Source organism: Crotalus tigris, unplaced genomic scaffold, assembly GCF_016545835.1.
Source record: "Crotalus tigris isolate CLP2741 ecotype Arizona unplaced genomic scaffold, ASM1654583v1 scf7180000018691.1937549, whole genome shotgun sequence".
Taxonomy (NCBI): domain Eukaryota; kingdom Metazoa; phylum Chordata; class Lepidosauria; order Squamata; family Viperidae; genus Crotalus; species Crotalus tigris.
The window spans coordinates 1,229,957-1,245,007 of record NW_024097150.1 but is presented as its reverse complement, the minus strand read 5'-3'; the positions used below and the strand labels follow the sequence as shown (position 1 = coordinate 1,245,007).

Sequence of the window (15,051 nt, the reverse complement as noted above, 5' to 3'; positions counted from 1 at the left end):
TGGATGGCGAAGGGCCATGGCTGCCCGGTTGCCGCCGCCTCCTCTCTGGCCTCATTCAGCGTGACCGGCAGCGGCGACGGCAACAGCGGATGGATGGTGAAGGGGCACGGCTGCCCAGGCCAAGGAAGGCACCACCGATGGAGACAAGAAGGGGTTGGTGGCGGAGAGCCCAGTGGCAGCAGTGGCAGCGGGAGGACGGCGAAGAGCTGCAGCTGCCCGGGCCAAGGTATGTAAAGGCGGTGGACAGTCCCTCAGCAGTGGAAGGAAGGCGAAGGGCGTGGCCGCCCAGGCCAAAGTGGGGCAGTGGGAAGATGGTGAAGGGGCGTGGCCACCCAGGCCGAAGTGGGGCAGGATGATGGAGAGCGCTACGGCAGCGGGAGGATGGCGAAGGGTTGCAGCTGCCTGGGCCAAGGTGGGGCAGGCTGGTGGAGAGCCCTGTGGCAGCAGGAGGATGGCAAAGGGCCGTGGCCACCCAGGCCGAGCTCTGTGGACAGGGAGCTGCAGGAGATGGCTGAAAGAGCTGCATGCGGCTCCGGAGCCGCAGGTTGCTGACCCATGCTCTAGGTCATTTGCGGATATTAATGCTTAATAAATAATAAATAAACATAAAGCATACTAAATAAAGCAATGCAAAATAATAACAAATTACCAGACCATTGAAGGCAATATTGGGGTTAATGAAGCCATTCAGTCCCCTAAGCTTTCTGGAAGAGATACTGAGAATTCCTGCCTCTAAGCTGTTGTGAATATTTGCACTTTTCTTGCAAGCATTAAGCCTACATTCACAGCTGTATTTCCAAACTTCATCATCTTTAAGATGTGTTGATGCAGAGGTTTCAGTTTCCAGAATGCCCAGCCAGCATGGCTATTGCTACTAATTCTAGGAGTTGAATTCCCTGCAATTCAAAATTGCCAAGTTTGTTTGCTTGTTTAATTTCCATAGCCACCTATCTCAAGCCAATGACTCTGAGAAGCTTACAATTAAAAAAAATTATTATGATTAACCCTAAAAAATTTTTAAAAATAAAAATACTGAAAAACTAAAAAATCCAGATTAAATATACATAAGAGCAAGTTACATGGCCAGTTATGAAATACTAATTCATAGCAATGTTCCATATTACCAAATCAATGGTTAGGGATTTTAAAGAATATTTGGAATGTTTGGGTTTTTGATATTTAATATTAAGAAAATGTATTTTTTATTGAACATATTAGAGAAAGGATTGGCTATCAACTTATTCTGGAAATGTAAAACAGATAAAGGGGTACTTTCTTATCAGATGTAGAAGACTTCTATCACTCTGGTCTCATTTTCTATCCATAAACCTATTGAAGTATTGCTATAAAAATCAGTATGTTTTAAAGATACAAGTATACTTCTGATTTACATGCCAAGTATTAGGAATATATCATTATATGAAGAATTATGATTTACCAATAGGAAATGCAGCAAGAACAATGTTATTGCATTGTTATTGTTCAAACCTAGATTCCAATCTTAGATTGATCATCTATGATTCCTTTCCATATATAAACTTACCAGAATTGTTATATTATTTCCCACTCCAAAGGGAACAGTACTTCTTTGTGGGGTAAGCCCCTGCATGCTCTATCTAAGAGCTGTGCTGAATAGATGCAATCATACCAGAAAGGTCTTAGCTGAAAAGTCAGCCTACATCTGTTCCATAAAAATCCATTCAATATGGTGAGAATACATAATTAGAATTTCACACTGGATCAATTGTTGGTGGCGCAGCAGTTAGAGTGCAGTACTGCAGGCCACTTTAGCTGACTGTGTTCAGCAGGTCAGCGGTTCAAATCTCACTGGCTCAAGGTTGACTCAGCCTTCCATCCTTCCTGGGTAGGTAAAATGAGGACCCAGATTGTTGGGGGCAATGTAAATATATATATACATTGCTTACTGGTATACACCGCTTAGAGAGTGCTTGCACTTAAAGCAGTATATAAGTCTCATAAATAAATAAATAAATAAATATTAACAAGAGTCGCATTGGTTTTCATGGCTTTTGAGTATTCACTGAAAAATGTACCATAGAGCTCAGCTCCTTCTCTAGACAACCTGGATATGGAGCTGCTGGGCTGCTGGTAAAAAAACTGAAAGGAAAGAATTTGGCCAAAGGAAGAAAGGATAATTTTATATATGCATGGAAAATGAAAGCTGTAGAGTTCTGAGGGGCCTAGTGTGGTTATTGTATAATCTGTATGGGACACAATGTGTTTCAGGCTATGTAAGGAATAATTTCATTGTGCAGTTTGCAATCTTTGATTGAACTGCATGTTCTTGATTTGTGTAGACACTGATAACAGTTTGTTTTTTCCAGAAGTAGCCAAGTTCAATACATTGGGTTAATAATTGTAACAATGTTGTTCATCCTAATTTTATGTAACTGCTCATTTATTCAAAGAGATGCTGGCAAATATTCAGCTGTCACTTTAAACTTTGTCAGTTCAGATAAAATGGTTGCACAAACATACTGACTACCGTAGTCAAAAAGGGATCAGAAGGGATAAGGGATCATGACAAAACACTTCTATATTATTGTCAGCTTTGTGGATATTTCCATGGAGTAACTTGAAGGGGTCTACACCATTGTGTGTGAGTGTGTAGGTGGTTGGGTAGGTTAGTATATGTGTTTTCAGTATTAGAGGGTTGATCAATAGCACTCATACAATCCAGGGATGTCTTATTATGCTTTTCTCAAAGCATTTTAAGCATTAAGAGTCTTGGTGGCTCAGTGGTTAGAACGCAGTATTGCAGGTTAATTCTGCTGACTGCCAGCAGTTTGATTCTCATCTGCTGAAGGTTGACTCAACCTTCCATCCTTCCAAGACAGGTAAAATTAGAACCCAGATTGTTAGAGGCAATATGATGACTCTGTAAACTGCTTAGAGGGGACGTTAAAGCACTGTGAAGTGGTATATATGTCTAAGTAGCTATTGCTACTACCCACGGGAAGAGCAAATGAGGACAAGCCTGAAAAGCATTTGAGAACTATTGTCCTATTGCACATATATCCTTCTTGATCAAGGTACTTGAAAAGGTTGTAGTAAACTGTTTCCCACTCATTGCAACTTTAAGACATGTGGACTTCAACTCCTAGAATTCCACAGCCAACATTCTGAAAAAGAGGAGGTTGCTGTAGGCCATATTACTTAAGGTTGCTCCATAAAGTAGAGAGCAATACTAAGAACAAAAGTGCACGCCACAAGTATATATTCATAAAAATGCAGAACTATATTGTAACAGCTTCAATCACACATATGTATTACAATTGTATCATACATTTCTGCTCAGTTTCTTCCTGGAAAAATTCTGGCAGATTCCTACACAGGAAGGTTGTATTTTTTTTATTATCCCAATATAAATAAGACCAAAAATATATCTTTGTTTAAAACAGTTTACCTCGGCATCTTAATTAAATCTATCCCCCCCCCACTTTTTTTTAATCACAATCACCATACATAGGAATTTCCTCCCAATAGACAGCCACAGTTTGCTTCATTTGTTCTGTGTTTCAAGCAAACAATTAGGGCCTGGTCATTCTATCATGTGGAGGAGGGCTTTTGAACCCTGAATCTTACTGCTGGTTAAGACCCTTTACTCAAATACTATTTGAAAATGTTGTAGAATTGAAAGACTTGAGTCAGCTCTTTCCAGGAAAGGGAAGTTTATTGCGCAGGTTCAGAGAGCCATCGTGGCTAAAGATTCTGAACGAAAGCCTGGTCCTTGATGACCATTTTTATAACCCTTCAAGCAGAGTTATTTCCTGAGCAGGTCACATTCCTCACATGGATACTTTCTATAGGTCCTTATTCTAACTAGACAGATCTATAATCGATAGCTCCTCGTTTACATTGGAATGCTTTTAGTAATATATCAAGTGTTAAGCAGTTTAGTTACACCATGTGACAGGCAGTTAGTAATATATCATGTGCAGAGCTGGGAACAGGATGTCTGGCCATCCTAAATTTAAGAGTTGTCTAGTAAGCAAAACAAACTTCCCTTTTACCCACATTTTTGTTGGGCCATCTGCCTTTTATACACATCCTTTGTCGGACCATCAGTATTTTTCCAGGTACCACTTTATTCCCCCCTGATGAGACTTATCTCATCCTTGCAGATAAGTTTCATTCCGTAACACTGGGGTCTGATGTATTTATGTTGTTATATTCTTGTCTCTGGAATTCCCACATAGCCATAACCTGAGCTGTAGCTTTTCTCTCTGCAAGCATGGACACTCGTTTAGGTAGTGTTATGTTGTGCATCATTGAAAAGGTACATTGCAGAAGACAACAGCTGCTGATTAGAATAGCCATAAAAATGATTACTGCTCTTATGATGTTTCCAATAAGGCGTATAGGGAGCCAAGACCATAAGCTACTCCACCAATTTCCCAGAGAATCTATTTGCAGCTCTGAGGCCATTTTATGGAGTACTTTGATTTGTTTATTTATGACGGGGGATTGATCTGAGAGGTTAAAACAACACATCCCCTCAAAGGCCTCACATCCCATATGTTGGCGAAGTAAAAGATAGTCGATGGCTGCCCTATTTTGCAAAATGGCCTTGCGTAATTCTATCATCTCCTGATTGATGGCAGACAAGGCTATTGAAGTGGCATTTATAGTTTTAGCCAAGTTGCAGGCCACAGAATTTATATTGACATGGGCCCTCAGAGCAAGTGCAGGAACTCCCACTAATGAGACAGCCAAAGCATTGTATTCTGCTGCATTTAGAAGAGTGCGGGATGACTCACAATCCTCTGTTAGTACCTCAGCCCTTTTGTATCGTGTGGTGTTAGGGGAGGTGAAAAGAGATCTATCTGGTAGAAAGGTCGTCAGTCTGCTTAGACAACAATATGATGTGTTTATGTTGGCAGGAATATAATTGAAAGTGTCTTTCCCACAAGTGAAGAACCACCCTTTAGGTAACCATATGTTTGCATACCCAAAAGACATTGTTTGGAAAGATGTGCAATTTAGCCTTTCTTGGCTCACTTTCAGGCAATGAGGTGAAGGTGTATTCTGCTCACACCCTGTGATATGTGCACATTGTAAGTCTTCTGGAATGGCTACGTTAGGAGTATGTAAAGCTAAAGCATCCGTGGGTAGAAACTTGGAAATGTGACCCCAGCTGTACATTGTTTCATAGCCTATATGTTCTTTAAACTTGTGGTGACTGAACTCCTTGGCTGCTGTGACAGGAACACATACAGGTATTAAACATGTGGACAGCAGATTCTCCATGTCATATGCTTCAGAAAGGCAAAAATCAGTTGTGTTGGCTAGTTTAGCCAATTGGACCCACAAATTATATTGCATCCTTGACTCCAATGGATGGGGCATATCCTTATTCTGCTGGGACCTTTTACTTCGCTTTCTCTCTAGGCGCTTCCTCGGGGGTCTTTGGATAGTTACTCCAAATTCCACCGGGATAATATGTACGATGCAAGTCCCCTTCCATCCCATCTTCAACTGCGAGACTAGGGTGACCCGCTCCCATCCCCAGAATAAGGGAGGCCCACACTCCACAGTAACAGGAGGAGGAGGCTTCTTATATGGGGCCTTTATACATATGCCTTTCCTAAGAATATACCCAACATACTGACAGGCTTCGGGATTGACAGGTTGTCTTGTCATACAGGCTTCTTTAACTATTCTGTCAAATGCTTGGGGAAATTGACAAGGATGAGGCCAGCTACCATTCCAGCATTCTGGGGAAAATCCAATAGGGGGGTGACCTTCACAAGTGCCCGTGCCTATAGCATAAGATTGAATAATGCATGGAGCTTCTTCTGGCTTGCTCCATTGGCCTAAATTAGAAAGACAAACATTATTACATGCAACAATAGTACTATATAAAAGCAGAAGGAAGCCTTTCATCCTTTCTTTTCCCGTGCGTAGAAAGCCAGCTTCCGGGTGTGGCTTAGCAGGGGGTTGAATTTCAGCCAGACAGCCGTAGATATATGTCCAGGATACACTTGTGCTAATACAATATCTGGTTTACAAACAATAAAATATTCCTTAAACATTTCTTCTCCCGTGCGTAGAAAGCCAGCTTCCGGGTGTGGCTTAGCAAGGGGTTGAATTTCAGCCAGACAGCCGTAGATATATGTGCAGGATACACTTGTGCTAATACAATATCTGGTTTACAAACAATAAAATATTCCTTAAACATACAAAACACGTTTAAGAGTGAGTTTGGTGGGAACCTTGGGGTCCCTGTTCACTGTCCACAGAGGTTCTGCAGCTGCTTTAACTCTGGTCCAGTGAATCCAAGATTTAGATTCTGCAATCTTTATTGCTAAAGGGGAGGCCATTATTACTTCATAAGGTCCTTTCCATCTCCCCTCCAGTTGTTCATGTTTCCAATGTTTCACCCACACCCTATCCCCTGGTTTAAAGGGATGACATCTTGTTATTAGTTTAGGAGGTGTTTGTTCAACAACATAATTCCTAAGTTTTTCCACTTGCTTATTCAGTTCCTGCACCATTTTCAGAGCCCATACTCCCCCCTGATGGCCCAAATCAGGCCATCCAGCCAAACTTCTTCTCAGCAGCGTAGGAGGACACCCAAACATCAGCTCATATGGGGATAGGTTGTATTGTCTACGTGGAGCACATCTCACAGCGTAGAGAGCTAAGGGCAATGCATCAGGCCATTTCAGGTGACTTTCAGCACAGATCTTAGTAATTTTCTCTTTCAGTGTGCGATTCATTCGTTCAGAATTCGAATCGGACTGAGGATGAAAAGCACAATGAAATCGCCATTTGGATCCCACAGCAGTAGCCACTGCTTGATTAACTTGATGAACAAACTCAGGACCATTATCAGAGGAAATAAAAGACGGGCAACCAAAACGAGGTATTAGTTCTTTTAACAATAGTCTTGCCACTTCCCTGGCTTGTTTAGTCTTTGTAGGGAAAGCCTCTGGCCAGCCAGTGTATTTATCCACAAATACCAATAAAGCTTTGTATAGTCCACATCTTGGCATGTCTGTAAAGTCAACCATGACAGAGTCCATAGGAAAGTAAGAAACAGGTATGGTCCCAGGTGGTAGTAGGGGCCCTTGTCGAGGATTGACCTTAGCACAGATGCCACATTGTGAAACCACTCGAGCAGCTATCCCAGCTGACCCATGTACATAGTAATCCCTCCCAATAGCAGCATCCAATCCAGTTTTCCCCATGTGTGTTGTTTCATGTGCTGCCTGAAGTAAAGCCCATGCTGAAGATTGAAGGACAAAAATACGTCCATCAGGCAAAAGATACCACCCATCCCTAATAGTAGCTTTGAGATCATTCACTGCTTTCACACACTCCTGCTGAGAGTATGTTGGTTTAATGATAGGAGGCAAGTCCCCTATGTCTATTGCCACACATATTGACAGATCAGGAATGGCCCTGTTTTCATTGCCACCTTCTTAGCTTCCAAGTCAGCTCTTCTATTCCCCTGAGCCACCTGATCCACCCCTTGCTGATGTCCTTTGCAATGCATCACAGAAACTTTTGCTGGTTTCTGCACAGCATCGAGAAGTCGCTTGATCAAATGTCCATGCAACACATGTTTGCCCGCAGAATCCCTGAATCCCCTTTCCTTATACACAGCCCCATGAGTATGCAGAGTCAAAAAAGCATATTTACTATCTGTCCAGACATTTAAAGTTTCCCCTTCAGCTCTTTCCAATGCCCTAATTAATGCCCACAATTCTGCCACTTGAGCACTGCAGCTTGCTCCTAGTGGACTACTTTCCACCACTTCCTCATCATTCACAATCGCATATCCAGAAACCCTCCTCCCATCCTGCATGTAACTCGAGCCGTCTGTATACCAATTCAGGGCAGCATCCTGAAGAGGAATATCAGATAAATCTGGACGGCTTGAATATACAGTTTCCAAAACTTGCAAGCAGTTGTGTTCTGAATCCACTTCTGTGGGCAATAGGGTGGCAGGGTTTAGCCGGTTAGACACCACTAATTTCACTTGAGGATTTTCAATCATCATCGCCTGATACTTAAAAAGCCTTTGACTGCTGATCCACAAATGCCCTTTATTATCCAAGATAGAATGAACTGCATGAGGGGTGTGGACACTTATGGGACATGAGAAGGTCAATTTATTACAATCCTGTAAAAGGACTGCTATAGCAGCAAGAACCTTCAGACAATGTGGCCAGCCTTGGGCAACCCCATCTAATTGCTTAGATAAGTAAGCCACCGGGCGTTGCCACTGTCCTAATTGTTGAGTTAACACCCCCAAGGCAACATTCTCCCTGGTATCAACATACAAATTGAAAGGCTTTTCTAAGTTAGGCAAGGCTAAAGCTGGAGCTGATGTGAGGGCTCGTTTCACTTCCCTAAAGGCATTCTTTTGTTCTCCCTCCCATTCAAAAGGTTCTCTATCACCTCCTTTTGTAGCTGAATAAAGAGGTGCTGCTAATAGAGCAATATTTGGTATCCATATCCTGCAAAACCCTGCCAGACCTAAAAAGCCCCTCAGTTGCCGCCTATTAAGGGGTTCAGCAATAGCTAGCACAGCTTGTTTCCTCTCCCAGCCTAAAGCCCTATGCCCCTCCTCAATCTCATATCCCAAATACTTCACCTTCCATCTGACTAATTGTGCCTTCTTTTTGGAGACCCTATAGCTGCACTTCAACAGTAGATGTAAAAGAGATTCTGTGTTCTCCCAGCATGTCTCTTCAGTTCTGCCTATCACCAGCACATCATCTACATATTGCAGAAGCGTGTCACCCCTCTGTCGGGGCACAAAATGCTGTAAATCTTCTGCTAAGGCTGTTCCAAACAGGGTAGGTGAATTTTTAAAGCCCTGTGGCAGCCTGGTCCAGGTATACTGTGCTTTTTGCCCAGTATTTGGATTTTCCCACTCAAAAGCAAACAACGGCTGGCTAGCCTTGTGAATAGGAATCATGAAAAAAGCATCTTTCAAATCCACAACTGAAAACCACTTTGCAGTTGGAGGAATTAAGCTCAACAATGTGTAGGGGTTGGGCACAACAGGATGGATCGTGACAGTTATGGAGTTTATGAGTCTTAGGTCCTGTGCTGGTCGAAAGGAACCATCGGGCTTTTTAATAGGCAAAATAGGGGTGTTCCAAGGTGATTGGATGGGCACCAAAATGCCTGCTTTTAAATAGTTTTGGATGCTCTCATATATAGCAGTTATAGCCTCCTTGGAGCAAGATCTCTGCCTGATACGCACAGGCGTTGCTAAAGGTTTCGTTTCCACAATCACAGGGGGATGGTGAGCTGCGAAACCAGGGGGGTTATCCTCAGCCCACAGCCCCGGCACTCCAAACTCCCTCCATGTCTCATCCACAACCTCCTCTTCCACAGTCCTGTTAACCATCAATCTCCACATTGCCTCTGGCTGGTGTTTAATCTGAAGTGTTTGTCATCCCTCATCAAAAGAAATAGTGGCCCCTAGCTTGCTAAGTAGGTCCCTACCTAGCAGGGAAACCGGACATTCAGGGACAAATAAGAACTCGTGTTGAATCTTTGAGCCCTCAAACACACACGTGACAGGCTGTAAGACTGAACGCCCTAGAATCTCCCCTGACACTCCTTGAATCTGAATTTTATGGGGTCCTATTTCAGCAACTTGATTATTCACAACTGATCTGCCTGCTCCAGTATCCACCAAAAACGTTGTCTGTTTGCCCCCTATATTTAAAGTAACCAATGGCTCAGGGGGGGCTTCCTCCAAGCCAGGTCCCCGTCAATCCGACCAGTTAGTTCCTGCCAATCCAATTCCTTCAATCTCCCTGTCTCTATTCCAATCTCTCCCATTCCTCGAACCATCTCTCACATTCCTCAGACCATCTCTTACATTCCCTGGAGCCCCTCTCTGCCCTCTACCCATGAAGGGGGAGCACATGGGGGGCCCACTGCCAACACCTCCACGGCCTCTTCCTCTCTTCCTCTCCAACCTCTACCTCACATCTGCCTTTTTGGACATTCTCTTTGCCAATGCCCTTCCTCCTTACAATTAGCACACTGATTAGGTCCCAGCATGATCCCTCCTTGCAATGCCACAGCCAACAACTCAGTTTTCTTATGCATTCTAGCATTTCTTTCCTGTTTTTCCACCTTATCCCTATTAACAAACACCTTCCTAGCCACCTCCAACAATTCTGTAGTGTTCTTTCCTAATGCTCCCTCCAGCCTCTGCAACTTCTTTCTTATATCTTCATAACTCTGCACTATGAATCTCTCATTCAACATCTGCACATTGTCTGCACTCCTTGGATCCACCTGTGTATAAAGCTCATAAGCTTCAATCAACCTCTGCAAGAAACTTTCCGGACTTTCATCTGCTTCCTGCATCACTAAAGAGGGTTTTGACATATTCACAGGAGGCTTTCCAGCCTTGCGAAGAGCCTCCACCACTAGATTCTGATATTCCTTTAACAAAGTCATATGTGCTGGATTTTGTGCATTCCATTCAGGGTCCTTTTCTGGTGCCCTGGCTTCCATCTCTGGCTGTATATCCCGCACAGCCGGCAACCTATCCTTCAAACACTGCCTAACCGCAGTTCTCCACTTCTCCTTTTCCTCAGGAGTCAACAAAGTATCTAACAACTGTTGCACATCCTGCCACGTTGGATTATGGGTGCGCATAATGGTCTGAAACAAGCTTGCCATTTCAGCCGGCTTAGTAGTCAAAGGGCCAAAATGTTCCTTCCAGTTCAAAAGATCCGTCGTAGTGAACGGAACATACTGGAACATGGACTTAATCTGTACAGCTCCCTGCTGATCTGGCACTGCCTGGTCCACCTGTCTCAAGGGAGCTACCACTTCAGGTCTTACAGCCTTAGCCTTTGCAGCAGCCGCTCGCGTCACAATGCCAGATGCCACAGCCGTTCCTGCATCGCTTTCTATCTCATCCTCTTCACCCAGCTCCTCCCTAACTTCCAAAGGGAAATCTGTCTCCCGTAGCTCCCTTTCCTCCATAGGGGCCGACGGCTTCCCTTTCTGTTTTCATCTCACAGCTGGCTGCCTTTCTTCGGACACAGCAGGGGCAATCAGCCCTTCCTCCGGCAGAGCGGCTGCTGCTGCAGCCGGCACTGGGGGGGGGAGGGGGAGAGAGGTGGAACGTAGGGAGGAGGTCTGAGAATCAACTCCTCTACCTCCATCCTTATCTCCTTCTTAGCATCTGACACCTTGGTTTCTGAAATCTTCACATCCTTCACTCTTTTAGTTTGCACTTGAAGCTTTTTTTCTTTGGGTCTAGCCACACACAAACGAACCATCTCAGCCTGACATTCCAACAAATCCTCTGCCCGTTCTGCAACCGCATCCCCCCACTGATCAATATACTGAAATTGGTTAGGATATTTTTCTTCATTTGCTGCTATCAGGGAGGTTAGGTTATCAATGATTTGAAGGTTAAAAGTTCCCTCTGGGGGCCACCCCACATCCATGAAGGGCCATTGATATTCACACAGATACCTCAGTCTATCCTTAGTTACTTTAGGGTAAGGGACCCTATACTGGGTACGATTAAAATAATTATCAAATCCTTTTAACATGCATTCCAGAGGGGTGCTGGGAATGCTACTACGCCCCCCCATCCTAACACACTGCCAATGACCTACAGCGCCGGACGTTCCAATGATCACTAGTAGGGAATGCACTGGCTTAACCACCCACACAACCTAACACGGACTTCTTTAGGATCGCCGTCCCGAGTCCAGGGGAGTGATCAGGCCCCCTCTTCTATCTTCAAATGAGATAGGTACCATTACTTTAAACACATACTCGCCTGCCTTGTAGTTACACCCGTCCTGGCCAGGAGTTGGTTCAGACTTCCTTTCCTTTCCCAAAGGGTTCTTGGACTGGCTTTCAGTACTGTCGGCCACAGCTGTCTCCTGGAGGAAACACACCCCCACGGCGCCTGGAGAATTGTTCAGAGATGGCTTACCAGCAGATCCTAAGGGTCAAGCCGTCCTCAGCAAAATATCGCCTCACTCAAGCTTTTCCCGGCCAACGCACCAGAAAATGTTGTAGAATTGAAAGACTTGAGTCAGCTCTTTCCAGGAAAGGGAAGTTTATTGCGCAGGTTCAGAGAGCCATCGTGGCTAAAGATTCTGAACGAAAGCCTGGTCCTTGATGACCATTTTTATAACCCTTCAAGCAGAGTTATTTCCTGAGCAGGTCACATTCCTCACATGGATACATTCTATAGGTCCTTATTCTAACATAGCAAAACTACTAGACAGATCTATAATCGATAGCTCCTCGTTTACATTGGAATGCTTTTAGTAATATATCAAGTGTTAAGCAGTTTAGTTACACCATGTGACAGGCAGTTAGTAATATATCATGTGCAGAGCTGGGAACAGGATGTCTGGCCATCCTAAATTTAAGAGTTGTCTAGTAAGCAAAACAAACCTCCCTTTTACCCACATTTTTGTTGGGCCATCTGCCTTTTATACACATCCTTTGTCGGACCATCAGTATTTTTCCAGGTACCACTTTAAAAGTGTGCATGAGTATAAATGGTTCTCTAAATCAGAGTATGCTTACTCATAAAGGTATTAGACAAGGTTGCTTTTTAATCTCTATGTCAAAAATAATCCAAGATTCCTGTATGGTTCAGACATCATATATCCAAGATCTGTGGTAAACATATAAATATTCTTTTAAAGGCTGATGATGTGGCTCTAATAGTGCCTCGTCAGTTTGGTCTGAGAAAGGGGAGAGGGGAGCGTGGAGATATCAGGTGAGAGAAACAAGAAATTTGGGCTAAGGTAGCAGATTGTAGTAAGCTCAATGTTTTGGCATCAGTTAAGGACAGGGGTTTGCCAGTTCTATTTAATGTGATGACATTCACAAATAAAACAGCCTTAATAATGTAAAGCCAGAACACCCTTAAATATTGGGGATTTTTATAATATCTTTACGAAGTTTGAACATCATATATTAAAATAGAAAGCAACCTAAAAGAGAAAAGGAATGACAAAACACATTAAAGGTGCCCTAAAGGGGAAAAAATACATTTAACAAATATAACAAAGGTGACCTCCAACTTTCTTTTAGTTCAGCGATAGTAACAATACAACTTGACTCTAAGTTTAAGAAATAACACCAATCTATAAACTATCTTAAAATACTAGAAGCCAACTTACTATAAGCTAGTATTCAAAAAAATGTTCTCTTAATTTCCTTTAAAAGATAGTTATCAAATGAAAATAAACTTATATTTGAAAAACTACAATCTTTCTCTAGTCAAATTGAAACGAATCTTCAAAACCCCAAAGTCAAGCGATGATTCTTCTCTTTACTCTGTAAGAAGCTTATCAATGGTTGGAGGGAGCACTGGGCTAGGTGACAAAAGAGGCTTTCAAAATTTACATTCAGTGTCTTGGTGAGAGGCACCTCAAGCAACTGCCAAAAATCATCTGCAGCCTTTCCAGGTGGCTTTTCTTGAGCAGAGTCAATGGGGGAAGAGTCAATAGCTCCACTTGGCAACCGTAGCAAAAAAGGTGGTAAAATTGGAGAGGTAACTCATTTAACAACCACTTCGTTTAGCGATGGAAGTTCCATCCCAATTGTGGTTGTAAGTTGAGAACTACCTGTAGCCATAATTATGTCTCCCCTTTCAATTGTAAAGACAGGAGCAACCAATCCCTGCTAAGATTTCCTTTTTCATGCACAGGTTTCGTGAAATCTTTTCTCTTGTCCCATTCTGAAGTTTATATTTTCCCAGTGAACATTGTTAAGCTTATCTAATAATGGAGTAGTCCAAAATGTAATCAGCCATATAGCTCAGGATTAAGATATAAATAAGTGCTTTGTCATTTTTTTCAAGCATATACAACTGAAACCTCCTTGCTGTGCTTTATTTTATTTTTCGTCAAGCTGGAAATGGATTCAGTTCATCATGAATATCACAGCAATATTTGAAGGGGGTTTTGTATTCCTTAAAAGGATTTCACTCAAGGCAACCATCGGGTTGTATTTCAAAATTCCTAAGGTGTATTTGTTACAGGGAGCAGAGAGAAAGTGCAGGTAGCAATGAGCAAAAGAACATTTCTTATTTATTTCAGAAAGGACTGGGGCAGCAAGAGGTGAAGTGTGCATCATGACATCACAATGCAAATTGTGTGATTTAGGTCCTCGGGTTCCAAATGCAAAGATGTGACGACAGTGTTCACATCATCACTACAGGTAATCCTCGTTTAGCAACTGCAATTAGGACCCACAACCTGGGGGTTAAGAGAAGCAGTTGTTAAGTGAAGCATCACAATGTAACATTCTTACTTTAGTTTTCCTTTGCTTTACAAAGGACATTAATGTGAGGATTGCTTGCAAAATTACTTTTTCAGCACTGTTGCAACTGTCTACGGTTGGAGTCTACATCTGAGTGGAAGGAGAGAGTGATACTCATGTCTCAGTGCTGTACCTTTATTGGGCCAACTAATAATGGAATAGTCCAAAATGTAATCAGCCATATAGCTCAGGATTAAGATATCAGCACTGTGCAGGAATTGTTCTAAATAAGTGCTTTGCCATTTTTTTCAAGCAAGTACAACTGAAACCTCCTTGCTGTGCTTCATTTTATTTTATTTTGTTTTATTTCCAGCAAGCTGAAAATGGATTCATGATGAATATCACAGCAAAATTTGAAGGGGGTTTTGCTACTCCTTAAAAATATTTCCCTCAATGCGACCATCAGGGTGCATTTCTTAATTCCCAAGTAGTAATTGTTACAGGGAGCAGTGAGAAAAGAACATTTCTTTTAGAAAGAACATTTTAGAAAAGACTGGGACAGCAAGAGATGAAGTGTGCATGTTCACATCATCACCTCAAGACAGATGGTCAGCTGGATCATTGCAGCCCTGAGCTGAACAACTGAACTCAGTGATTTCAAGACTGCCCTCATGTTTACACTAAATTAATTTCTCTCCTACCAGTGTTTTGTAGTTCGTGGCTAGACCATGTAGAAGCCTGGTATGCTCATAAGGGTGATTTCAATATTCTCTTCCTCTCTTATGAAGAAATGAA

At 42.7% G+C, this 15,051-nt stretch overlaps 1 protein-coding gene across 1 annotated transcript; it reads right to left on the bottom strand.

The window, feature by feature from the left end:
• Positions 1-4,152: 4,152 nt before the first annotated feature.
• LOC120313502 lies at positions 4,153-10,995 on the bottom strand. Its single transcript, XM_039355473.1, is given in 4 exon segments — positions 4,153-4,867; positions 6,604-7,346; positions 7,445-9,613; positions 10,573-10,995. Coding segments are annotated over 4 exon segments (4,050 nt in total).
• Between the last annotated feature and the right edge of the window lie 4,056 nt (positions 10,996-15,051).